At 40.8% G+C, this 27,904-nt stretch overlaps 1 protein-coding gene across 3 annotated transcripts; it reads left to right on the plus strand.

Annotated features, from left to right (window-relative positions):
• Positions 1-425: 425 nt before the first annotated feature.
• On the plus strand, positions 426-27,829 carry TRMT44 (tRNA methyltransferase 44 homolog). Of its 3 annotated transcripts, XM_043512501.1 has the most exons (12): positions 478-748; positions 4,263-4,391; positions 5,558-5,675; positions 7,594-7,813; positions 10,670-10,738; positions 15,614-15,721; positions 17,428-17,499; positions 20,890-20,996; positions 21,649-21,832; positions 22,334-22,739; positions 23,804-23,920; positions 27,221-27,829. In XM_043512501.1, the coding sequence occupies exons 1-12, from the start codon at positions 547-549 to the stop codon at positions 27,451-27,453; spliced, it is 1,965 nt and encodes a 654-aa protein (XP_043368436.1). In that variant the 5' UTR covers positions 478-546; the 3' UTR covers positions 27,454-27,829. The 3 variants fall into 3 exon arrangements, with proteins under 3 accessions (XP_038255034.2, XP_043368436.1, XP_043368437.1); XM_038399106.2 differs by lacking the exon at positions 4,263-4,391 and having other exon boundaries at positions 426-748; XM_043512502.1 differs by lacking the exon at positions 10,670-10,738.
• The last annotated feature ends 75 nt before the right edge of the window (positions 27,830-27,904 follow it).

Genomic DNA, 27,904 nt, shown 5'->3' on the forward strand with positions numbered 1-27,904 from the left:
GGGGGGAAGGGGGCAGGGGCAGCGGAGGGGAGGGGCGTGACTGGAGATGGGGGGAAGGGGGCAGGGGCAGCGGAGGGGAGGGGGATGACTGGGGATGGGGGGAAGGGGGCAGGGGCAGCGGAGGGGAGGGGGGTGACTGGGGATGGGGGGAAGGGGACAGGGGCAGAGGAGGGGAGGGGGGTGACTGGAGATGGGGGGAAGGGGGCAGGGGCAGCGGAGGGGAGGGGGGTGACTGCGGATGGGGGGAAGGGGGCAGGGGCAGCGGAGGGGAGGGGGGTGACTGGAGATGGGGGGAAGGGGGCAGGGGCAGCGGAGGGGAGGGGGGTGACTGGGGATGGGGGGAAGGGGACAGGGGCAGAGGAGGGGAGGGGGGTGACTGCGGATGATGGGAAGGGGGCAGGGGCAGAGGAGGGGAGGGGGATGACTGGGGATGCGGGGAAGGGGACAAAGACAGAGGATGGGAGGGGAATAGCTGGGGACTGGGGGCAAGGGAGGGAAGAGGAGAGGCAAGTGACTGCTGGGGATGAGGCTATCCCTCCTCACACAATGCTGGAAGCTCTCTGGAGTGATTTCTCTCGCATGATTGCTCAGGGGGACTGGGAAATGCCAGCCTTCATTAAAGAACTTGGGAAAGAAAATCAGCCTGAGACAGATGCTCTCGACCTTGATGCGGTCCTCAGAACTCTGTTCCCTAAAAGTCACCTTCACCATTGTTCCACTGCACCAAGAAAAGAAATGGTCATAAAAGGTAATTTAACAAAAGTGATGAATGACAGCACAGAGCCAGAGTTGTGGAAACTAGCTGGGGCTTTCATATATGCAAATTCCAGCTGCCTCCTGAACCCATAGCAAGAGGGGATCATAGAATCATAGAAGACTGGGTTGGAAGAGACCTCAGGAGGTCATCCAGTCCCTTGCTCAAACCAACAACACCAACTAAATCATCCTAGCCAGGGCTTTGTCAAGCCAGGCCTTAAAAAGCTCTAAGGATGGAGATTCCACCACCTCCTAGGTTTCACCACCCTCCTAGTGAACTAGTGTTTCCTACTGTCCAACCTAGACCTCCCCCACTGCAACTTGAGACCATTGCTTCTTGTGCTGTCATCTGCCACCACTGAGAACAGCCTAGCTCCATTCTCTTTGGCACCCCAAAGCAAAGGATGATAGCAAAGGAATTAAGTCACCCTGGAAATTCCTGTGATGGTACCAAGGTCAACAGTGGCAGGTGAAAGGTATTTTCCATAGGTGCTAGCGGAGTGTGTCTGACTGTTTTGTCTTTAAACATATTAGTAAAATACTTCAGACACTATCTTTTTGGGGGGAGAGAAGTAGGAGAATTTGACTTTGAAATGTGAACATCAACCTTTTAGATAAATGGGCTGAGGGGTTGTCTCGTTTCATTGCAGTGACACTGTTTTTCCTTTCCAATGCACCTTCCCAATGTTAATTATCTTTCCTCATAATCTCACATTTCTTATGAGAGTGGATAAAGCAGCACCTACAATAAGAATACCTCCGATATCTTCCATTGAAATACTATTTTCAAAATATTGACGATCAATAGGCCTCTGTGTAATCAAACAAATACATCCTTCAACCTACAGAAGTATAATAAAGCACTATGTAAATGCTAAAGATGGGATTTTCAAAAACACTTAACAGAGACAGGCACCCAATTCACACGGAAAGTAAATAGGAGATTTTGAAAATTCCACCCTAAATATTTATTATTGAGTTTGGTATGTCTATTACCCTGATACTGGATCCAAGTGCACTTTTAAAGGACAGTGACAGCCTCAAACTAGAATCCATCCTTTAAAATACCATATTTTTTCAGCTGCTCTTCTAATATTGAAAAACCTATTACCACCCAAAATGAAGCACTGAGAAAATTCCAGCTGCTACTAGATTTCTTCACAGCCTCATGCTTTATACTATTGCTAAATTTAGCCTGTTTGTTCCATTCTTGTGAACAAGGAGGATATTGAAATAATGCTTGTCTATTTTAAGAAGAAAGGAGAAGTATGGTGGGGGGACTGGTTGGAGCTCCTACAGAAATAGGGCAAACAAAAACACAGCTGGCAGTGTAGGTGTAATTGTAGATTTACAAAGCTTGACAATAGCCTTTGAAAGTATAGAACTAAAAAGGGACATCTGCAGCTGTAGAACCTGACATGGCTTGTAAGATTTTTCAAAGCAACTGGGGTCTCTCTGTCGCTTTCAAACTATCTGTTGTTTAATAATCCTGGTATTTAGGGTTGCCAATCCTCCAGGATTGGCCAGGAGTCTCCAGGAATTAAAGATGAATCTTTAAAGAATGTCATATGATGAAATCTCCAGAAATACGTCCAACCAAAATTGGCAACCCTGCCTGGCATGGAATTTTAAGCTTTCCTGAACAGAAACATACAGTAATGTGTTCTATGCACAGACAATCTTACTTTTTATGACCCTGATCCTGCAGTGTATCCGTTCAGAGTGGATCTTTACACCTGTGTGGAATCCCACTGAAGAAATATACAGGGTGTGGATTGAATTCTAATATTGGTCCTTGGAAGGGAACCTAAATCCAAAAGCGAGTAAAGTAACTAATCTAAGACACCAACACTGATAGCTGCCTTGAAATACTCAAAGGTCTTGGAATTCTTACTCAGTACCTTTTCTGAAACCATTTACAGTGTGTATTGTACTTCTGAATAATTTTTTGAGGATGGAAAGAAAAATCACTTATCTCATGTTTTTATTAGTCGACAGCCCTGCGTCTGGTTGTTTTAAAACTTCCCCAGGGGATTCTACCCATACAGAATAGCTTGGTAGACATGTTACAAAAAAAGAAAAGAAAATGATTTTGGAACATTCAGTTTAGAATGGGTTTATATAGTCTCACATCAGACAGGGGACTGGGTAAAGATGGATTAAGTTTATTAAGGTCATCCAATGCTGTACAAAGTGCAATGCTGTACAAAAATGCAATGCTATCTAAATGTGTCCATACTAGTCACACCCTTTTCCTGATCCTCCATTCCTTGCTCACACAGAACTGCTGTTGAGATCAGTAGGAATTTTGATGGTTTAAGGAATGTAAGCGTAGACCCTGACTGCCTATTTGGTGTCCTGTGACTATGTTGTTGTGTTGGAATGTATGTTTTGATGAAAATAAATAGAAAAGGACAAACACACATTGACTTATTTTGTATTCCTGCCAACTGAAGGGTGTTGGAGAAATTCAATAGCAAAATATTTGCTAGAGGATATTTTTGTGGTTACCTTTATAAGTTAATAATGCCAATGTAGACCAATAACAGCAGTAATAATTCTTTTGTAGCAATGCCATATGGAACATAGTAAGCAATTTAGGGTTATTTTATAGGAGGCTATATGGATATATTGAAGATATGGGAGGTAAAATCAATAGCATGTGAGGACTAGTTTATATCATGCTATTTATGGTTTGCTGCCCTTCTCTTTGTTTTTCCTTGATAGGAAGTTTAAATGAAATACTATTTTAAGTTATGTAGGAGTTAACCTTGATATGCACACAATTCATGTTAGAAAATGAGACTGGACAGCTAGATGGTGCAGGCATTTCAGGGCCTGATCCTTAGCTGGTGTAAGTCAGTATAGCTCCATTGACTCTGTTTTGGGACCGTATTCTACCTGACATCATTTGAAGATTATAAATGTCATTGGACCAATAAGATGGTGGTTGGATTTTATTCAGTTTCCTTTTGATTTAGAAAATAACACTAAGGAACTTGCTTTCTGCTATGCGAAGTCATCCAGAAGTATCATCTGGCTATTTGTGTGCTGTCTGCTTGTACTCAAAAGGTTGTGTTAAGAGCAAGGAGTGGGGTTTAAGAACACTAGGACATACCATTTGATTACAAAAAAGGGAAGTTAATTAAAGCCAGCCTTGTACAGTATATGTTAACAAGATTTCAATCAACAGCCGGATTATTTGACATCTCCCATCCTTGCATTAATAAGGAAAAATGGTGTGTGGAAGTTTTGTCCACCCTCGCTCACAAAAAGTACAGTTTGGGAGCTGTGTGGTTATGCTTCCTCAGTGCTGTGTGTGTAATTAAGTGCCCAAGTGCTGCATTGTGCCTTTCAAACCTTTTTTTTTTTTTTTTTTTTTTTTTTTTGGGGACACTGAGCTGAGTATTTATCTATCCCAAGTACATCTGCTGCTGCTGATTCATTTTACTGGTGAGGTTTTGACTGTCTACCTTACAAAGAATCCCAAAGGTCGTTGCTTGCAGTTAAACACAAGGAGGCAGTTGTGATTGCTACAGATGCAGAATACAGCAGCTCATTATACTGCACATCATCAGAAGGAAGTTATCTTTTGAGAGAGAGAAGAAATGCTAGCTTACCAAAAACCAAACAAGGCTCCTGCACCTGAAATGTATGATTGATGCTGTTGGGCGTGGTATTCGAGGGGCAGATGGGAATAGCTGGCTTTTACATTAATGTTTTATGATCACAAAAAACAAACCAGTTATATATAAAATTATATGTGATATCTATCCTTCCCCCTCCATTTATATGCCACTTGTCTTCTTAAACCCATATCCTTCAGACACTTGGCACATGCATAAGTTTGCTCATGTACTCAATAAGAGTATTGGAGCCAATAGGACTGGTCAGATGTGTCAGTATTTGTTAGGCAGTTAGGCATTAGGTCAGAGGCTAAAAAGTAAATGGAAATGAGAAGGGAGAGCTCTCACTGCACTAACTGAGAGGGAGTGGTCGTGTAGGGGAGCATTGCTCACTGAAGTTGGGGAGAAGAGAGAGTGCTCCTCTCTGATTTTTGGTCCCTCCCTCTTACTTTAACCCTTGCCTTGCTCCACAGTCCTGAAAACTCAACTTCAGCTGAAACCCTGCACCAGGCCACCTCGGAGATCCAACGGGTTTCCTTTGGGGCAGGGCCTTGTCTTTATGTGGGGGATCTGGATATTACTACAGTTGAAATATAATAGTAGTATTTTTTTTCAGTTTTGAACAGGTTAATTCACAAAATTGTTGATAGGTATCTTCCTGCTCTTTTGCATTACAACAGCTATGTACCACGCTGGGTAGTTGTATCTCCCTTAATTTGGAATTTACTTTCCAGGCTTCCAGTTTTAAAGAGACAGTGAGTAGCAATGTTATGGTGGTAAATGACTTTCAGTAATAGATATCTGGCCACATATTGATTACACCACATGGTCCCTTAGAAGTCAACTAACATGTTTTAGAGTTAAGCACACATGTAAGTCTCTGCAGGGTTGGGGCCTTAGAAATGCTGCAAAACATCTTGCAATAATATGCACAGTATTGCAAACTGTATAAAGAATCAGCAGTTTTAGATGGCAAAGCTGTTTCTTATACTACACCTCTCCTGAGCATTAGGTTCCTTTCTCTGCATCTAAATACAGCTTGCTTCACTAAGTTGTGCTCTGGTATAAGCAGCAAAATATTAGCTTCTTATTTTGCGTGGCTAAGAATTACCCACATTTCTACACAACATAATAGTTTGAGCCAGTAATATTCCACAGTTTACAAATCTTTTCAGATACCTTTAACGGGACTGTGACCTTTCTACCATTGGAGGAAAATGATGAAGGAAAATATCAGGTTAAGAAGTGCAACATTTATCAAATTCGACTTACACATGCTGAAGATGATGAATGGTGAGTGCTGGGGAGAGAAAGGGGAAGCAAACCTCTGCACTGGCCTAAGATGACACCATCCTCTTCTATAATGTGTCTGGATGGTTTGATTTGTGTTATATAGGGCCTGATTCATGTGATAGAGTCCCCTGCTCCTTATTTAAGCTATGATTGTCCTATGGCAGTATGTGCACACCTGAATCCATTCACTTGATCTAAAATTGTTAGCTCACTGTTTTCAGAGACCTGAACTGAGTGCATCATCTTAGGGTATGTCTATACTACCCGCTGGATCGGTGGGCAGCGATCGATCCAGCGGGGGTTGATTTATTGCATCTAGTCTAGGTTCGATAAATCGACCCCCGAGCGCTCTCCCGTTAACTCCTGTACTCCACCGGAGCGAGAGGCGCAGGCGGAGTCGACGGGGGAGCGTCAGCAGTCGACTCACCGCAGTGAAGACACCGCAGTGAGTAGATCTAAGTACGTCAACTTCCGCTACGTTATTCACGTAGCTGAAGTTAGGTAACTTAGATCGATTTCCACCCCCACCCCCTGCTTGAACCAGGTCTTAGTTAGGGCTTGATCCTGCTCCTTTGAAGGCAATGGGAATTTCACATTGACTTTAATGGGGGAAAGATTAATCCCTCAGATCCTTATTGAACGAATCATTCTGTGGATCACAGTCTCATCTTGCCGTAATAGAAAAGTAACCTTTTCATTTAATCAATTCTGCTTTCTTTTTATAATTGCTAGATGACAGTACAGAAGTGGAATTAGCTAGATATTAAATGTTTCTCGGTTAATTGAAAAATCCCAAATTTGTATCTGTACAACTAAGCCTGTTCCAGTTTTGCATGGATAGGATTATGAATTGTGCCGTCTGACTTCCTTAAAAATGTTTATAATTTGGTCACAGTCACTTCTGAAGTCTACTCAGAGTAAAGTTAAGCACTTGTGTGTTTGCAGTATCAGGGTCAAAGTTGGAGATTTCTCCAAGTTGGGACATGGTATTTTAAAATCATGAAAATTAGATTTGGGGAATGCCTGACTGATCACCCAAAGCACAGTCCTGCAAGGTACTGAGCACTCTAGTTCTGATCCACAAAGCACTTAAACACTTAGCATTTAAGTGTGTGAGTAGTCCCGTTGACTACTCACATGTTTAAGTGCTTTGCTGGATCAGGGCCAGAGAGCTGAGCTGTTGTGCAGTGTCATGTTCCTAGTCTACCCCTCGGCCAATGCTGTCGTATATACCCTGTGTAAAGTCTGGTTTAGTTTTAAATGCCTTAAACAATGGGAATTCTACCACATATTCTGGGAGACTCTTCTACTGCCTGACAGAATTCATTGCTAAGATGTTTTTTCTTTTACTCACTCTGTTTTCTGTTGTTTTCATGTATTACCTAGTTGTTTCGTATTCTGTCCCTTGCACCTCCTTGAATACCTCATTTTCCTCTTGGATCTTTATACCCTTCACATAATTGTGTAATGTTATGAAATCTCCTGCATAGGCCCCAACCCGGCAAACAGTTATGTGATTAACATGATGCACATGAATACTCCTGTTGAAGCCAATGGGGCAACTGAAGTGAGCAAAGTTATGTGTGTACTTAAGTGTTTGCAGGATTGGCGTCCTAGTCTCCAGATAGCCAAGCTATAAATATCAATTCTTCTGATCTTTCCTGGTACGTCAGTTCCTTTCTTCAGTGCACAGAGTGGGATTTTCAAAAGCACTCAGCACTGGGAGCCACTAACTACAATGGGAGCAGTTAGGCCAATGCTGAGTGCTTTTGAAAATCCTGCCCTATGATGTATGCAAAAGATAAATGTAATAAAACTTGTGTTTAAAGTGGCTTCTGCTATTTTTTTCTCTTGAATGAGTCTTTAGTTCAATCATTGACATACACTGTATTTATTCAGATTTCTTATATTTTTAAAGGTCTGTGTCTATTTTAACTTCATCTCCAGAAAACTGGGTCGCAGATGGAATTGTATACCCCAAAACAACGTGGCTTGGAAATGAACTATTGCCCAAACTGGCTAAATGGTCCACAGAGAAAAAACAGAGTGAGTTTAAAAGTACACTCTCGCTCATTTCTGTGGCTAAATACAGCAGGGTTTATCAAGAACTAAAAGAAAAATACAAAGAAATGGTAAAGGTAAGTGTGGCAATAAAATCTAGAGTCCCATTCTCTCATAGTGTTTTATGCTTCCTAAGGAGACTGGGGTCTTAGTTAAAAAAGGAGAAATCTATTTGAAAATCATTAAATTAAAATTTGTTCTTGATTTTAAAGTTCCCTGTGTATGTAAAGAGAGTTCAGTGTTATTACATAGTGTTGGTGGTAGTTATGAGTCAAATTGAAATCTGCATTATTAATTCGTAACTAGGAGAAAATGAAGAGCAAGATAGCATCTAAGGTGCAGAGCCTTGGTGTGCTGCCGATAACAATTTCAAAAGTATCTGAGTGACTTAGGAGCTTGCGTCCCATTTTTCAAAAGTGACTTACGCACTTAGGAGCCTAAATGTCACTGAAAGCCATTGTTGCCTTAGGTGCTTAAATACCTCTGACAGCCTGGCTCTAAGTGATTTGGGAAAGGATCTTAAGAGACTTTGGCACTTTTGAAAGTTTTACCCTCAGTGGCTTGCTTTAGGCCTCTGCTGCCGATGTTTTACCATCAGGTTTCCTAAAAATTGCCACCTTAGGCTTTGATAAATCCTGTGTGCATTCACATGTGTGGGAATGTTTGCTTGCCAAGCATTTGCTCTTCAAGAATTATTTTTTGAGCTCCAGGGATCCTTCATCTGTATTGAGGGTGAATTCCCTCAGAGCCAGGGAAACCATCTCAACTGTCCCTTCAATCTGGAGGTGGCATTTTAACAAGACTTTCCTTTCTGTCTCACCCTATTTCTGTGGTTGGTGCATAGTATATATGTAGCTGCCCACTTCATGCTCCTTTCAAGTAAGTCACTGGCTTCAGCCAGCCCAAAAATGCTAAGTAGGCTTGACATTGTGTACTGCCATCTCAATATCCTAGACCACCGATTCTTCGCTGGTTCCCTTGAAGTCAGTGTGGTGAGAATTAACAGGAGCTTGAAAGACACTGTCCCTGGCCGACAACTCTGAAATGGACCTGTGATTGGGACCAGTTAGGTCAGAGAGATTCTCCTATGGCATTTGTGTACTAGAGGAGACCTTTAGCACCCCATTTCCCATCCAGTTCCCTCGAATGATGTGTTTTGTTCTATCCCAAATTCTTTGCTTCCAGTGCTTTTCTCTTCCTTCCCTGGTTCTGCACAGGTGTTAGTCCAGCTCTGGAAATCAGGATACAGGTACAGTAGGGCTGTGATTCACCTTACTTCCTGGCTCCCCAAGTAGCTCTCCTTTGGTGAGTGACAGGGCAGACCTAATTCCCTCTTCTCCCTCACTTAGGGCCTGATCCAAAGCCCATTGACGTCAGTGGGAGTCTTTCCATTGACTTCAGTAGACTTTTAATCAGGCTTTAGGCACCGGAGTCTGATTCTGTGAGGTGCAGAGTGCCCTCTATTCCCACTGAAGTTAAATGACTTCACCCAGAACTTTGAAAGATTAAGCTATGAGTCAGTCATCCCAAGGATCAGTCAGCCCAGTACACAACCAGTGGATGTGGTCTTCTGGGCCATATAAGCTCCATGAACTGTGGCCAGGATTGGTCACTACACTGCCAAAGATTCAACAAATCCTTTTATGAACAAGCAGTGTAAAAAATGTTACAGGGATATTATCTTCCCCATGGAAGAAATATCAGTATAAATAAGAGGGGGGCTGGTCTTGTGGCCAAGACCTCTGACTCATGAGATCTGGCTTTAGTTCACAGCTTTGCAATAAGTAAATCACTTAGTCTTTCTGTGCCTCAGTTCCCCATCAGTAAAGAGGGTATACTACTTATTTTCTCCCCCCCTTTGTCTATCTTTTTTATTTAGATTGTAAGCTCAAGATTCCATTATACTAGGTTCATTTCCTGCTGTGACCTATAGGCACCTAAGTTCCCTCTAAGGTGCATGGCCATGCAGCAGGCTATTAAGTGCCTCCCATTGAGGCACCTCTCCCCTGGCTGCTGTGGTGAGACAGGGCTGGGGGGAGTCCTCTCTCTCCCTATCGCAGCCCCGGCAGCCTGCACCCCAAACCGCTATCCTGGCCCCACCCCAGAGCCCACACCTCCAGCTGGAGTCCTCACCCTCCTGCACCCCAATGCTGTGGCCCAGTCCTGAGTCCCCTCCTGCACCCTGAACCCCTCATCCCCAGCCCCACCCCAGAGCCTGCGCCCCCAGCCAGAACTCTCATCCCACTATACCCCAGTCCTCTTCCTTAGCTCTGAGCCCCCCTCCTGCACCCCAGACTCTTCATCTCCAGCCCCACAGCCAGAGGCCATATTCCCCCACACCTCAACCCTCTACCCTAGCCCTGAGCTCCCTCCCACATTCCGAACCCCTTGGCCCCACCCTGCCACACATCACCTCCGTATTGGTGCACACAACTACATTAAATCCGCACATGGTTGTAAAAAATTAGAGGGAACATTGATTGGCACTGCTGTAATACAAATAATAATCTTTCCAATGGCAGACATAGCCATACCAATGGATGTGAATTTTCCTGAGTCAGATAATAAGCAAACCGGTGCACCTGCAATGTACTAGAGAACACGTGGTGGGCTTTGTTCTGTGTGATTTGCACATCTGGAACCATAACTGGTCCCGAAACTTACCTTGACTGAATGACTGCAGATGTTCTCTATCCTAGTGTGTGTACACAAGTTAGTTTATTGTGTGACTCACAAAAATTCACGCAGTCTTTCATATTTCATATCAGGGGGCAAGATTTTTTTTTAATTAATTGGAAGATTAGAATTCCATAATGTTAGTGATAGGTTAAAGATGGGGTGACTATCAAGGCCAATCTAGTTGAGCATGTTCTTTAAAGAGATGTGGTTAAAATGATAACGCAATTGGTAATTTTACCTCTGTTTATCTGAAGGTGTGGCCTGAAGTAACAGATCCTGAAAAATTTGTATATGAAGATGTTGCCATTGCTACTTATCTGCTGGTAAGTGTCTGGTAATAGACTAGCAGGATTTTAGAAAAGACTAGATTACGAGTTCTGGGGTAGCAAAAATGGAATAGTGGTTAGAGCAATAGACTTGAGAGTAGAAATCTGTATTGTATTCCCGGTTCTGACACTGACTTCCTATCTAATCTGATACGAATTACTTCAAATGAGATTTTCAAAGCAGTCTAGGAGAAGATGTAGGTGCTTTTGAAAATTTCACCCTTAAGTCCCATTTTCAAAAGAAACTCAGGGCCAGATTTTCAAAGGTATTTAGGCATCTAAAAATGCAAATTGATGTCTACTTGGATTTATCTGGATCTTTAAGCACCTAAATACCTTTGAAAATCTGGCCTTAAATTATTTAGGCTCCTGAGTCACTGAAGCATTTAACGTTTTCAGAGGAAGTCTAAATGCCTTAGACTGCTCTGAAAATTTCAGTCATAACTTCTGTGATTCAGCTTCTTCATCTGTAAAATAAAATATTAGTGAAGATACTCCCGTATGGACCGTGCAGTATAATGCAATACGATTGCTTACAATTTTATTTTCAAAGATAACATTTGTAGATGGATACCAATATTAGGAGAATACAGTCACATTTTTTAGGGGTAAGATGATCACATCTTGTGGAATATTCTTAACAATTTTTTGTTTTTGTTTTTAAATGTACTTTGTGACAATGGCTGTAAGTTTAACCTGTTGTGTTCCTTGAGATAATGTATGTCCTATGAAGTGACAGTAATTCTTTTAATAACAATTGTTAAAATGATTCAGTTATTGGTTACAAAAGCTACTGTGACATTACCCAGTGTACAATCTGGACTGTCGAACAGCTGTGTCCCCTCAGTTCTCCAACCTGGGGTGCCTTTTATACTGCTTTTCTGTGAGAGCCACCACTCCTGGTTTGCTCACAGACAGCTTCCAGCATGTAAATTATTCCCAGCTGTATAGTGGCTATAGCCAGCCACTCCTGAATTATACTGCAGAAAATTCCTAGTCCCAAACTTGTCCCCAGAAATGTGCATGTAATACTGCCGAGCTCTTTCCTTCTGGACAATATAAGATCATAGAAAGTCCATCATTTTATTAATAGAAAATATTAAAATAGAAAATTCACAAATCTTGTTATCTCAAATAGAGTCTCCCAAACATTTCAATTCAAATACACTGGTTTGGATAAAACAATGAAACCAGTTTATTAACTACAAAAAGAAAGATTTTAAATGATTACAAGTAATGAGGCATAAAAGTCAGAGTTGGTTACAAAGAAACAAGGTAAAATACAATAATACCTTACTTAACAAGCTAAGTGAATACAAAGCAAAAGGTCTTTCTCAGCACATGCTTTAGTGGTCTTGCTGGCTGGAATCCCTCAGTTCAGAGCTGCTTCTTTTCTTCAGGCATTGTGACTGCTGTGGATAGAGAGGGAGGAATAATTTGGGGGCATCTATTCCCCTTTCTTACAGTTCTCTTTTCCCTTTGAAAATCACTTCCAGCTGAGGGTCAGGAGACAAAATCTAGGACGGAACCTTCAGCTGTTCCTTTGCCAACATGTAAATTTCTCACTCGTATCCTTTTTCCTGCCAAAGAATTCCCACGTAACCAGATGATTGATAGTCCATTTTGTTGACACCTGGGCGAGTTGTCAGTTTGCTTTTTGTCTCTGAGGAACTGGTATGTGCCTGCTTTTCTAAACTTGGAATATATCTCAGTAATGTCATACAGTAGAATCTTACAACTTTACAGACCGTGTTGCCACACATATTTTACTGGGACAATAATGATGAGCAAATTCATGAGTTTTCAATTGATGCCTCTCAAAGCATACTTTGTACAAAATTTATCGTAGTCTCATAAAAGGGATTAACAAAAGAGTACAGAATGTCACCGCTACTCATTAACTTATTATTAAGTAATATTTCTATTCATCCTTCTTGCAGAATTTTAAAATATCAGCATTATGGTGTACACTACTGAGCTATTTGTAAAGAAGTTAAAGAGAGATTTTAAAAAGGATATTGTCAACCTTTATCTCTTCTCGTGGACTTTGCCTTTCCACTGGCAACCAAACGGAAGGGAAAACCATACAACTTCCTTTTGTTCTGGGGTCGCATTGAGTTGACATGCTCTCTAGGCACATGCCCAAACAAGTACCCTCTTGGTATGTGTTATGAAATGGATTGATGCACATGAATCTGTGTAGAAAATGATTGGCACCTCAAAGGAACTGCAGTGCAGTGCCAACATGCTTAACATCATGATCTGTAAAGTGGAAATTGTAAACACAAGCTGGTATTTTGATGGAACTTACCAAAATCACAACTTGTGGGAGGGAATGAAGTGAATATCCATGAAACTAACAAATTAGCAACAATCGAAAGCACAGATATCAATTCTGTGTTCAAAGGGTTCCTGATATTTTTGCTTAGAAGAAACAAAAATAATCCTACTAAGTTGATGGTGCCTGTTGTAACATCTGATTAAGAAGGAAAGTCTATCTGGTAGTTAGTCACAGAATAGGAGCCTATAACAAATCCATGTCCTGCAGGCAACAAACAATTATCAGATGAATTGCCTGTGCAGCTGGGACTAGAATCGCGATCCTCTGAGTCAATCAACTCAGGCCTCTTTCATTTGAGCTAAAAGAATTTTTATTCCGTAGCTGTCACTAGTAGTAGTTTGCATTTTGTTGTCCAGCAAGTAGAGAGCAGCATCACCTGCAGATGCACAAAGCCAATGTATTATGCAGAATCTAGAATTGTAGTTTCCAGCTCTGCCACTGATTCTCTGTGTGACCACCTGTACAACGGGTGTTAATACTTAACCTATTGCTACTCTCCTGCTTTAACCACTCAGCTCCTACTTAAGCTCGCAAAGTATAGGCACATCTCGTGTTAATGGTCCCTTGAGGTCCGATCCTCAGTGGTGCTGAGTGCTATCAACTTCTGTTGGCTGAGATGTGTATATGGAGCAGGATCAGAACTTCATAGAAAGTACTAGGGGCTTTGCAGGATCGTGACCTTTCTCTCTTTCTCCCATGAAAATCTTTGTGCCTTTGTTCTGATGTTCCCCCCTGTGACTGGAAGGGCTCCCTAACCTTGTTTGCCACATGACCTTGCTCTCCTCCTTCACCACTTGCTTCACTCTCCTGATCTGTCACTCTTGTAACCCTTGTCCTCCTTGAGCCACTTTTATCATCCCTAGTCCTGTTATATCTCATTTAGGTAGTTAAGATAATTGGGGCAGGGCATGTCACTACTATATTGGCCCAAAAAGAAACATTTATCCTTAAGGCATTAGGCAAATAATAAGTAATTTATGTTTATAAATTAATTGCTCTGAGATCATCCAATGAAAAGTGCTTTCTAAGTAAGATCCCGGGTGCAATATGGCGAATAAAGGCCTATGTTATGTGACAAGGCCAGCTCTGACATACACAGCTGAGCTGCACTGAGTGCTGCAGCAAACTCAGCATCCTGCAGCAACGCTAGGAGACTAGGAACTTGTTTGACATTTTTCATTTAGTGTTATTAAATAATTCTAGCAATGCCCCCACTGTATGAAAATAATATATAAGCAGTGCATATGATTTATTTGCATTGTGGCAGAAGGATTTCACTTCTGTGAGGCTTAAGAGCTGCATAGTTGGCAGAGGTGTGCAGTTGCATGAGGGACAGAAGAAGACAAAGTGTGGCTTCTGTTAAGGGAGGTAAGAAGAGGTTTCCCATTCTCTCTTCTAAACTGTGCGGGAGTTTCACTTCATTTGCATAGGGCTTGTGTGTGTCTCATAGTAGCCACTCTCCTCAACTACACAACTTCGAAGATGCACAGAATTCCTCTGTCAAGACAGTGCTCCATTGAAGGCAACATAACCCAGTGGATAAGGCACCATTTGGGAATCACTGGATTCTACCTCCAGCACTGCCACTGGACTGATGTGTGACTGTGACCAGGTTATTTTGCCTGATTGTACCCCAGTCTCCACACTCATGAAAGGTAGCATCTTAGAAATCTATGGGTAAAAGCAGTAAAGTAAGGTCTAAGTAGTAATACTATCATTCAGACTTTTCTGCCCAGCACCTATGGGGAAAATGGATCAGTAGGGCAGATTGCTTCTGAATCACAAATGATCTACTTTCACTACTTCCCACTGTATGCTTTAAAGGGCATCAGGAAAGACACAAACAAAATACCCCTGTGGAAAAGGGAGGCAAAATGGTAGATGCACTAGCTGAGGGGTTGGAAGATGGCTATTTTTGTTGATTTACGTGGCACAAACCAAGATTTTTGAGCACCTGTTGTGTGATCCCACAATTGTGTTATTTCTGTCTAACATATTTACATGGGCCCCCTTGCCATAGTATCTCAGCCCCTTTACGCTCTTCAATGTATTTATGCTTGCAACATCCCTGTGAGGTAGGCAAGTGCTGTGATCCCCATTTTACAGATGGGAAACTGAGGCACTAAGTGACTTGTCCAACAGTATACAGGAAGTCGATGGAAGAGCAGGGTATTAAACCTAGATCTCCTGAATCCTAGGCTAGCAGCTTAATCACTTAAAACCATTCTTAAATCACTTTAAACTCTCAAAACATTCTCAAATCACTTAAAACCATCAGTGCACTTGGGCATGAACTTTTATTGTTAGCTTATGCAACCTCTCATTTAAACTTTTTGCTTGAAAATGAATTATGTGCTTCCACTTGCAAACCCTTATTCATGTGACTAGTCCTTACTCACAGGAGAAGATCCATTGAAGTCCATATCTCTACTCATGTGAATAAGAGTTGCAGGAAAGGGCCACAAATATTTTAGTCATTGAGAAAATGCTCTGAGGGATTAAAACTTGTTTTAATTTTTGTCTTTACTTAGATCCTTTGGGAAGAAGAGAGAGCAGAAAAAGGGTTGTCTAAGAAACAGTCTTTTGTAGACCTAGGATGCGGAAATGGTCTGCTGGTTCATATTCTGAGCAATGAAGGGGTAAAAATAATCTTTTTTTTTTTTTTTTTTAAACAAAAGTGGAGGTGTTCAGTATTCTGGTTCTCTTTTCCTTTATCTGGCATGTTTGATAGCTGGAATGTGCTTCATTAATATCATTAAAGCAAGGTTTTGAATCTCCGCAATTATCAGGAAAAAAAAAAGAACTGATTACAAGGTTTTTGTTAGCATAAGTGGTTCTCTGTGAAATGAACTTGTTTCCTGCTCACGTCTAATGTAGAGGAGAAGAAACAAAATGTAATTATGCAGCCTAATCATGCTATTGGTATAGAAAAATGGGAAATAACTTAAAATCAACAAAATCTTCAGGGTTCTGAAATGAAATCTTTTATCTGCTAATCATCAAAGACACAGTGAGCCAGGGCTTTAAAATGGAGTTTGTTTGATTGCATCAAAAAAGGAAACTAGGTAATATAATGTGTACTAAACGTATCGTAGACTGTACTTTATGGCACAGTCTATGGGTTTAGTTGTTGCCTGTACTGTCTTTTTGGATTCAGGGGGAACACTTCTGGACTGACAGAACTCCACACCAACTTGATCCTTGGAAAGAAAACTAACTAGCCCTGGTTCATTGCAGGATTTATCCCTTAACAGTAGTGATTAAGCTGATTTCCTTGGCAGCTGGCCTTGTTACCCTACCATTTAACCCAGTAGGAAGTATATAACAGCTGACATTTACTGGTAGTCAGAAGATGAAATGAGCCAGATAACCCTTGCTCTGGATTTAATTTTGCTACTGTAATTTGTATCTCAGAAGAAGGGAAGTTTGTATTGAAGCCAAAGTCCAACAATTCTGCAAGCTACAAGATATTTTTCCTTACCACGACAAATGATCACGTAATTGTGAAAAAGACTACCAGTACATGGTGCTTGTGTGCATGGAGCATAACAAAATGTAGGTCCTCGAGGCTGATTTTTATCAGAAATGTTTGATGGAAACGAAAATGTTAAAGAAGAGTTCTATGTGATACAACAAAATCCCATGACTTTCAGAGTCTGTCTGTTTCATCTCAGAACATTTTCTTCATCATTTTTAAGAACTTTTTGAAAAGGAACTTAATATTATAAAAAAAATTTTATAGGACTTTAGGCATTTAATGAAAAACATTTTTAGATTTCATGGAAATGTTTATTTCATCCATCCAGTGTAACATAGACTCAAACTGAAAGTCAAGTTGGTAATTTATTCCTTGTTTCTTAGCTTAGTGTGCAAGCATAGCACCTTATGGTGAGATCCTGTCAGATACATGCTAAACAAGCTTGGGCAGAGTCAGTATTTGGATGGCAAAGGAACAGTTTTGTGCTGTAGATAGTGGTGTTTGGGAATGATTCAATGGATGAGTCAGAGATGAGATGGCTAACCGAGATTCTGACTTGTTTATGCTCAGACAGAGAACCAGGGCATTTCCCAAACAGGCATCAACCATCATGTCCAGGTCCAGGTCCAAATTGGGTAATTATATTCTGACGACCTACATTTCCCCTGCTCTTTCCATTTGACATGATATTCCGGTTCTAACTCCACCTGTCGTGCAGTGCTGCTGTGTTTCATAGAGGTGGCTGCATGTCAGTTGTAGATCAAGTTATCCCTGTATTTGGTTTGTAGTTTTTGGATGAAAGACATGCTTATAAATATAAGATATTATGTTTTATTTTTTAACCAATTATTAATCCAAATATTTCAGTACCCAGGTAGGGGAATTGATGTCAGAAGAAGAAAAATATGGGACATGTATGGACCACAAACACATTTAGAGGTATTGTAAAAAAACAGACCTACAGTATCTTTATTTTTATTTATTCATCAGTCATTGCTTCAGATTATTTAATTTAATATGAATATATGAGTATTGTTCTGTCAGTTGCAGGGTGATGGTTCAGCATAGTCATGTTTGTAGGTTGTTGGCAAGGAAGGTTGGGGTTAGGATATCTGTTTCGTATTGTATGCATGCATATGCTCAATTTCCCCCCAGTTCTCAGTTACAAGAACCAGCATGGGTAACCTCCCCGCTACCACCCTTCCCTGCCACGCACACAAAATAAATACAATCTTTGATCTTGAAAGATCAGAGCTTATATAGTGGTGGTGCAGCAACACCACATAGTGCTATCCTTAAGGAAATAGAAGTTCAAAAGTGTTTGGCTTATTCTTGAGAAGTTCATAATAGAATCACTCTGGAAATGATTCCAGCCACAATCTTCCTACAGTGCTGTGTGCCATTTTGGAGCAGCATTATTGTTCAGTCTTAAAAGGAACAATCACCTGCTATGCTTATTTTGTAATAAGCCATCACAATAATAGCCTGCAGCAAACTGGAAAGGAAAATAGGTCTGAAAGAGGGATTATCTTTCAAATTCCACATCAGCATTTTTATGAGAACAGAAACAACTAGAACACAGGAACATTCACTTTCAATCCAACTGTGCATAGTCTTCTGTGTATTAAATCCTCATGTTGATTGATAGTTGCCTTGTTCCTTAGTTTCCTCATTTTCTTTTCACTAAACTCGTGAAATTGACTTTTCTTATTTCCACTCTCTCAAAAGTACTCTATTTCCCCACACTGCTTAAAAAAACAGGAATTTCAAAGTCATGGAGTTGAAGGGTTGATATTAGCTTCAATCAGTCCAGCAGAGTTTGTACAAGTCATTGAAGTTTAAGGTGCTAATTTATTACATGAAACTCTGCTAATTCACTTCAGTGCTGGCATGCATCATCCCTGCTTTTCCAGTCCCTGTCCTCGAGTACAGAGACCGCCAGTTGTATCAAACTGTTTAATGGCTCTCAAGTGTGGACAAATAGAGACTGAATGTGTCTATCACAGTTGTTTTCCCACGCAGTCCAGAGCCAAACTTTAAGCCAAGGGTTTGGGAAGTAAAAGTCTAGAGTGGCAAGACAATGTACTACTGCAGCTCCCATATGCTATATACATCTAGTCACTTCTGAACTAATCAGTCACATTCTATTCTCTCCTGTTCTATATTAATTCATTTAGGCCCTGCCCCATGAAAGTCATTGGACATTTTTCCCATTCATTTTTTTGGGCTCAGGATCAGGCCATAACGGCACCATTTTGTGAGGTGCTGAGCACCCTCAACTCTCATGAACTTTTTTAGGAGCTGAGAGCACTCAACACAGTGCTTTGCACCATTGGACCCCTAATTGTATAGCGAGGTGACAAGAAGGAAAAGTATCTTTTCCTTTTGCCCTTTAATTTTTATTAGTCTTTTATAGCGTTTTTTAAAAATTTGCAAGTGCAAGTAATAAGGTTTCAGTCTTGGTTAAATGAACATAGAACGGTTACAAATATGAACATAAGCTACAGGAATTATATATAAATATTTGAAATAAATGCCTTATAAAAGCTGTTTGGTGGAGAAGATTTCGAAACCTTATTTCATCACATGCATTTGTGGCTAAGGGAATTTTAAATTACAGGGTTTGTAAAAGAAGAAACCACCTGTTCATAGCATCTTTGTGTTGCCCTCAGTGGTTTTTTACCTTGATTTTTTTTTTAAAGCACAACTTATAGTATGAGTATTGCAATCTGTGGCATGCAGTGCCAATACTAAAATTATTCATGAATGTGGAGTATTGCAGCACCAATTGGCTGTCAGACATGATGAATACAAATCTGTTCATTTTTGAAACCGTATGGATTAGCAATGCTATATTCTGCATTTAAATAATTATCCATAATCAATCAAAATTAAAATATAGTGTCGGTGGTAATTTGTTTATCAGAACATAAAGGCATTTACCAAACATTTTGGTTTAGTATATTTGGATGAACTGACATGGAGCGTTTTGAGTAACGTGTGTGTGCGTATGCAGCATGTGTGTTTGTATGTCATGTGTATACGTATTTGCATGCACACTGTATATAAAATGAAGGCATTGATAGTGACTCCAGAGTTAAGGCTGTATAGAGATTTTCATTTAAAGAAAGATTAAAATCTTTCTGTATTCAGTTTCCATCTCTGGCCCAGTAACTCTTCAGAGGACTGTTAATTTTTCCATGGAAATTTTGAGAAAAAATATACTAACTTTTATGAGGAAACATTTTAAAATGCCTCCTTTTTAAAATTTAGCTCTCTTCCTCACTGTTTTTTGGGTTCCTCTCGCGAAATAGCCACAAACTCCAATTTTCTCTCTCTCACGTGTGCTGACAGCATCTTGGGCATTGGCCACTCTTGAATTTTTAAATTAAACCAATAACAGTTCCTGCTGTTCAGGATACCTTATGGAATGTCCCCAACTGTAGTTATTGCACAGTCTCAATGGCAGTAGCGTGGAGGGAAGGCGTCAGGTGCTGATGCCTCAGTGCAGACATGCTGAGTGCCCACACAGCCCAACCCTCTCTAATTAAAGCCCCCCCCATCAAAATCCTTTTCCCCAGTTCCCACGCCCATCCTAATAACTCCCTGACTTGGTGTGTGCCAGGCGGCAGCTCCATGATAAGTTGAAGGGGCAAAGAACAGTGACTGTAGAGGTGTGAGAGAGTGTACACAGATGACATCAGGGTGAGTGGCTGTGGGGGAAGAGAGGAGCAGAAGGGTGGAGAGGGGAAAAAAATGGGATTTAATTTGAGGTGGACCTGGGGATGGGAAGCAGACCAGAGAAGCTGAATTCTGATGAATCACCTGCAATAGATGCTGTGCAAACGTATGGAGACACAGTCCCTGTCCCAAAGGGGTTTATGATCTAAGACCCGGATCCTGCAAATTGAAGTCACTGGGGCTCTCTGGGGACACAGGAGTCTGCCCATGCAGATACAGATTGCAAGGTTGTAGTCTAAGAGGATAAGTGGCACAAGAAGAATGGTGGGGGACGGATACAATCAAATGTATATAATTTTATATTTATGTTTATGCATGTTTTTGTTGTTGTTATAGTCTCTCTGTCTAGCTTTACATCTGACTTGTTTTATGTTTCTACTATTACCTTATTTATGCTTTGCACCAATAAGACATCATTGCATGGCAAATGTATTTGCTTTTGGTTCAGATCAGAAAAACATTGGTAGTTCACATTCACTGTTGCTGTTCCCCTCAAATCTATTTTAGGGTTTATACTGCTGCCCTCACTGTGTCAAATGCAATAATTCTAAAAAATGTGGGAATGAAATGTATTTTATTTTTTTTAAGGAATGTGCAGTCAGACCAGATGACAGTTATCTCTTTTCAAATGTTGACTGGCTAATAGGAAACCATTCAGATGAGCTAACGCCATGGATACCTGTAATTGCAGCTAGGTATGGAAAAAAGTTTCTGCTAAGCTCTATTATATGCATACCCTGGGATAACTGTATACTTTTGCCTCCAGTGTTCATGAAACAATGTGGTGGTCTGTGATCTCATTGCAGGACTGGGTGGGGTTGGTGTTTATCAGAGCAATTGCTACTCACAAAACATTTATCTCTGTAGGTATCCCATTAGGAAGCACGAGAATAGGGTTCCTGTGTAGAGGCATTTCTCCATCACAGAAAGCTGCAGTAGCATAGCAGCTCTCCAGTTTTTTTGACACAAGAAATCTAACTAGATTTTATTCTTAGATTTAAGTCCTAATCCTGCAAGCACTTACTATCTGGCCTAGTGCTTACTGCCTTGGACTGTCCCACTCACTACGTCTAGCAGCAAGAGTTTGCAGGACTTGGTCCTTTGATATTAAATTAAACTGGGATGATAAATCTCTAGAGCAAACACTCAAAATAACCAGTGACTATTTCACTCAGAGGAGCACTGAAGGAGGAACATATTTATATTGCTTGACCTAGAAGCTCTGTCATGCCATTACAATGATTGTTTATTGCTTGTATCTGAAGTGGTATTGACTGTTTCATACAGCCACTTAATAAAATTAGCGTTCTATAACTATTATTCAGTAGCCAATAATCCTTCTTGCAGGTCTTCCTATTCTTGTTGCTACTTTGTACTGCCTTGTTGCTTCTTTGATTTCCATGGAAAATATAACCGAAGGCAAAGCCAGAAGACACAGTACAGAGAATATCTTGATTTTGTTACGCAAGTAGGATTGGAATGTGGCTTCACTGTGGAAGAAGATTGCCTTAGAATTCCCTCAACAAAAAGGGTAATTTCTGATGAATTTTAAAATGCTGCTAGCTATTTATAACACATATATGTTTGTTCATTATGCTTGTATTGGAGAAGCAGGCCACAACAGATTAGTACATAATTGCAGACAATATTTTCCATACAAAGGCTAAAATCATTCATCTATCTCCTGCATAGTCTGTCACATCCCACTCACAAAAAGGGGCCTAAAGGAAGCAAAGGGGGCTCTATCATTTTATAGTGCTACATAATCATATGCATGTTAGTGGAATGAAAATATTATTGTATATCTGCTTTTCCCATATAGTCTCCTACTACCATTTTTTGTCCCATAGCATTTAGGTTGTTTGTCCCTTGCTGTATCTCATAAAATTCACATTGTAAGATCCTTAAAGTAGGGACCCATTTTTGGTCCTGATCCTGCCTTTTGGGTAGGGACTCTAAAGATGCTGTAAACCTTTGATGAACACCTTTGGTGCAGCATAAATAGTACTTTTATTTATTTTTGCTAATATAGGTATGCCTCATTGGGAAGTCCAGAACATATCCACCTATGCAAGAGGATCGAATCAATAAACAGAGAACACAGTATATTAACAACCGTCAGTCCGGCTCTGGGGTCACATCAGACAAAACAGTTGGATCTAATCAGTGTGACAACCACCATGTTGTAAACTGTGTCATTGACCAAGCAGCAATGTCAGAGTGTGTTGCAAATGAGACAAAGACAGATGGTGGCAGGGTCTGGTTATCTGGATTTCAACCCAGAGAAAAAGTAGAACAAGTCAGGAACTGTGCTGCTCTCCCTCGGGATTTTGTAGATGTTGTGGTTTTGACGGTGGCAAGCTTACTGTTAAATGCAACCCAAGAGAAACCATGGGATCATACACTTGACGTACGTTTAAACACCTGGAATAAAGGAGGTAAGGTTGTTCTTAACGTGTAATGTAAATTGCATACAACAGTGCTTGCTATTAAAACTTACAGTTTTGCCACTGTCAGTACATACCATGAAAAGTACTGTAATGCAATTTCCTATAGCAAATATACAGAATATTCTTAGAAGTCTCTTTACTGCTGTCATCCCTGTAATTGGTACACTAATGTTAATTAATTGCAAAGTCATTTGCAAAAATTTCTTTGCTAACCTCCTTAGATGCCATACCATTTAGATTTTTATATCATCTGATCACACTCTATTTTTTTTTTTTATCATTTGCTAGATTCTTTTTTTCACATTTAAATACTGGATGATAGTCTGTATTTTTACTTTTAAAAAATTAACTCAATTTACATTTCATTGTTGACAATTTTAAGGCTACTTTTTGAAAGCCTGTCTGCAAACGCTTATATCTATTTCTTAAATTAGTAAGTTTTTTTTTTTTTTTTTTTTTTTTTTTTTTTTTTTTTGAAACAGTCCTGCATGACATTCTCATACACAAACTGGGGAAATGTGATTGAGAATAAATTACTGTAGAGTGGGTGCAAAACTCGTTGAAAGACTCTACTCAAAGAATAATTATCAATGGTTCACTGTCAAACTGGGGGACTTGGATAGTGTAGTGGAGAGTATGCTTATAAAATTTGTGGATGAAGCCAAGGTGGAAGGGGTTAGCACTAGGGATGACAGGATTAGAATTCAAAACCACCTTGACACATTGGAGAATTGTTCTGAAATCAACAAGATGCAATTCAATACAGTACTACACTTAAGAAGGAAAAATCAAATGCACAATTACAAAATGGGGACTAACTGGCTAGCTAGGTGGTATACTGTTGAACAGACCCTGGTGGTTATAATGGATCAACCAGCAAAACGTTTCTGCCACTCTGCAGAGAAACCATACAAAATAACTCCAAAAATATTCTGTAGATTCCTCTAACTGCAATGCTGGGATACCATACTGCAGTGTATAGATTTTGCTTGTATTTATACTGGTCTGGTGAACTGACACTTTTTTAATGGCTATATTATTGTTCACTGCAGAAAGTCTTTCCTTGAGGGAAGTAGCAGAACATTTAGACAAAGCGACTTTAAAGAGATTAAAGAATGAATATGGAGGCCTGCAGACATTGCTCAGGAACAATCATCAGGTGTTTGAAGGTAAAGAATAGAGAGATTTTCATTGATAATCTCTCATTTATATTTTTCTAAATTGATTTATATATAATTGAAAGATCATTGGATTAGATCTTCAAAATACTGAGTACACTTCCTTGATGAGCAGAATTTTCCTTATATTTACTCCTATTGTATTTCCTAAAATGTCATTTGTAGATCTTTCCTTTGAAGGGTAGGGCAGAATGAGATTGATGTCTTGCTAATTAGTCAGCTGGTAGTGGATGAGCTGTGCATTTGGCATGCTTCCCTATACAGACCATTTCCCCCTTATTTACCTGTTACTGTAGCGGGAATTCTCAGCAGGATGCTACACTTGGACTAGATTGGAGAAAACTTTTCCCCCCTCCTACAGTGGTGACAGTGTTGAAGGAAGTCAAGTGCAGATTAAGAAAGTCTTCTGGAGCCTCTCATTAAGACTTAGTCTGGACTTAACAAGCACTCCAGAGAAAAATGCCAACACAAAAGACAACTGGTCTAGAGTAGAGCCTCTAATTATGCGAGGCTTGACAGATTTATACAGGCTGCAGTAGCCTGGCAGAATAGGAAGCTAACAACAAAATAATTTTATTTTTTTTCAATGTTCTGTTGATTTTCTTCGGGTTTTCTTTTTGCTGCTGTCATTGTAGGATTTTTGTGGCATTAATGCCTAGCTGCTGAATAATACTCAAAACCAGCACTTTCGAATGTTGGTGCATAGGTTTATATAATGTGAGTGTGTTTTATAAAGAGTTTTCAGTTCTTGGATCCAATGGTCCTATGTTAGCAGAAATATGGAAGGCAACTGACCCATGACCATTGTCCAGAGTGTCACCAGGTACCAGTGGATGAACTGGTAGGTTACCAGAAAACGTATATTCTTCCTGTTTTATTGAGAGGAAGTAGGTAGAAGCTTTTTTGTAGTTCCAGACTATAGTAGTCCTGAGGAATAATATAAAAGCCCAGACAACGTTGCATCTACACGAGGACTTTCTATGGTATTAGTCCTAGCCCTAGGAAGTGTTAGATGCCACAGAGATTATAAACATGTGTGCCCTCTGTTGCTACCACCCGTGGAACTTTGTGACCATCAATAGGAAAAGTGCTGGTTTTAACAAGGTCGGATATGGGTCTCAGTCTGACTCCCACTGAGAAGAGTCAGTTCACACTTGTCCTTCGGGTTCATGCTGCCCCTTCCATCGATGATCATCTTGTGGTGGAACTAGTGAAGTTCCACTACAAAGCAAGGTGGGGCAGGAATTGGGACCCCCAGCAGGAGGTGAGTTCTCATGTTTTCCTTATGCCAAGCTCCTTGGGTTCCATCTATGGCCCCACCACAGTTGGGGAATCCCATTGCAGCAAAGCCATCCACTATTTCCCAGGGTCACTACCCTTGATATCAGCAGATCTTTGATTGCGTTGGCTACTTGCATCACAGCAGCCCCCACAGTAGATTTGACCACTCCAAATTGATTCCTGACTGACCGGTAGCTGTCTGGCATTGCAAGCTTCCACAGGGCTATTGCCACTCGCTTCTCAACTGTGAGGGCTGCTCTCATCTTGGTATTCTTGCGCCTCAGGGCAGGGGAAAGCAAGTCACAAAGTTCCATGAAAGTGCCCTTACGCATGCGAAAGTTTCACAGCCACTGGGAATCATCCCAGACCCGCAATACTATGCGGCCCCACCAGTCTGTGCTTGTTTCCCGAGCCCAGAATCGGCGTTCCACCGCATGAACCTGCCCCATTAGCACCATGATGCCCACATTGCCAGGGCCCGTGCTTTGAGAGAAATCTGTGTCCATGTCCTTATCTCTCTCGTCACTACGCTGACATCGCCTACTCGCTCGGTTTCGCTTTGCCAGGTTCTGGTGCTGCATATACTGCTGGATAATGCGTGTGGTGTTTAATGTGCTCCTAATTGCCAAAGTGACTTGAGCGGGCTCCATGCTTGCCGTGGTATGGCGTCTGCACAGAAAAAAGGCACGGAACGATTGTCTGCCGTTGCTCTGACAGAGGGAGGGGCGACTGATGACATGACTTACAGGATTGGCTTACAAGGAATTAAAATCAACAAAGGGGGTGGCTTTACATCAAGGAGAAACAAAAACAACTGTCATACAGAATGGCCCCCTCAAGGATTGAACTCAAAACCCTGGGTTTAGCAGGCCAATGTTCAACCCACTAAGCTATCCCTCCCTCTGGTATTTCAGGCAGGACTGAATCTTCATTAAAGTTTTCAAGGTGACCCTGACAGACCTCACCAAAACGATTGTCGGCCGTTGATTTCACGGAGGGAGGGAGGGAGGGATGGGGGAGCAAATGAATACAAAACAAATCTGGTCTATTTCTTGTTTTGATCCACTCCATCTATCTTTTACATCTTTGACTGGCAGCAGACGGTGCAGTAGGACTGCTAGCCATCCACATCTCCCGGCTGCTCGACAGAAGATGGTGCAATAGGACTGCCAGCAGGACTAAAGAGAATGACCTGGTTGAGTTACTCCTAATTTAGTACCTGTGCTCATGTCTGCCCAGGTGCTCCTGACCGACCTTACCGAGGCGGCCAGGAGCACCTCGGACACGATGAGGATGGTTTTCAGGCCTATTGCACTGTCTGCTGCCACAAGGCAGTGTGTTGCTGCTGCTGTGTAGTAATGCAGTACTGCATCTGCCAGCACCCAGGTGACATACCGTGACAGTGAGCTGAGCGGGCTCCATGCTTGCCGTGGTATGGTGTCTGCACAGGTAACTCAGGAAAAAAGGTGCGAAACGATTGTCTGCCGTTGCTTTCACGGAGGGAGGGAGGGCCTGACGACATGTACCCAGAACCACCTGCGACAATGTTTTTTGCCCCATCAGGCCTTGGGATCTCAACCCAGAATTCCAATGGGCAGCAGAGACTGCGGGATAGCTACCCACAGTGCAACACTCTGGAAGTCGACGCTAGCCTCGGTACTATGAAAGCACTCCACCGAGTTAATGCACTTAGAGCATTTTGTGTGGGGACACACACAATTGACTATATAAAAACGATTTATAAAAAACTGACTTCTATAAATTTGACCTAATTTTGTAGTGTAGACATACCCTAAGTGGGAATATATAGTCTCCAAAGAAGATTTAATATATGCTCTCAATTTGTTATGCATTTATTTCTACTCCTATGCAAGTACCTACACAGTGCAGTTTGGTTTTGCATGAATAGCCCATTTATAGTACATATATGTATTCACAGATGATCAGTGTAATTCCCATGACCTCTAGTAATGGTTTGTGTGCTTGCTTTTTTTTTTTTTAAACCCTCAGTTCTAAATGGAAGAGTTCATATTCGTGACTGGAGAGAAGAGAAACCCTCAAGGGGAACCAAGTCAGAAGTAAAACGAAGATTTTCTGCTGAAGCTTTTAAAACACGTCTCTGTTGGTTTTTCATCCACCATCCTGATGGCTGTTCTCTGACTTCTGAATCTTGTCCATATGCTCATGGGACTGAAGAGCTGAGGCAGTCTCAGATTATGAAAAAGAAAAAGCACCCACAGTAATAAAGTACTGTTGGTTACTCTTAAACAGCACAAATAAATGGGTTTCTGATTAATTGAATGGACTTCTGAATGCATGAAGAATATATAAGATTAAGTCTCTCTCTTTATTTATGTGTTCATTGTATTTATCCAGTTTCTTATAAGTCCTTTTCTAATTTTAACTGATTTTTTTTCCTTTTTAGGGATTTTTATGGACAACTTTGAAAATGTTGAAATCTAGATGAAAATGTCCATGATTTATTTTTTTATTTTATTTTTGGTAACATCCTTAAAGTATAGGGTTTTACATTTTGAAAACAGTTGTGGTCTGACTGCTTACTGTTTTTTATTATGTTTTGTTCAAACAGAAAAGTAAAACCAGCTTTTAAAATCTCAACACAGTCTTCAAAATCTTTGGCTGATTGGTGAGGCCTCATCTGGAGTACTGTGTACAGTTTTAAGCCCCACACTA

This window comes from Dermochelys coriacea, chromosome 4, assembly GCF_009764565.3.
Source record: "Dermochelys coriacea isolate rDerCor1 chromosome 4, rDerCor1.pri.v4, whole genome shotgun sequence".
NCBI classification, from domain to species: domain Eukaryota; kingdom Metazoa; phylum Chordata; order Testudines; family Dermochelyidae; genus Dermochelys; species Dermochelys coriacea.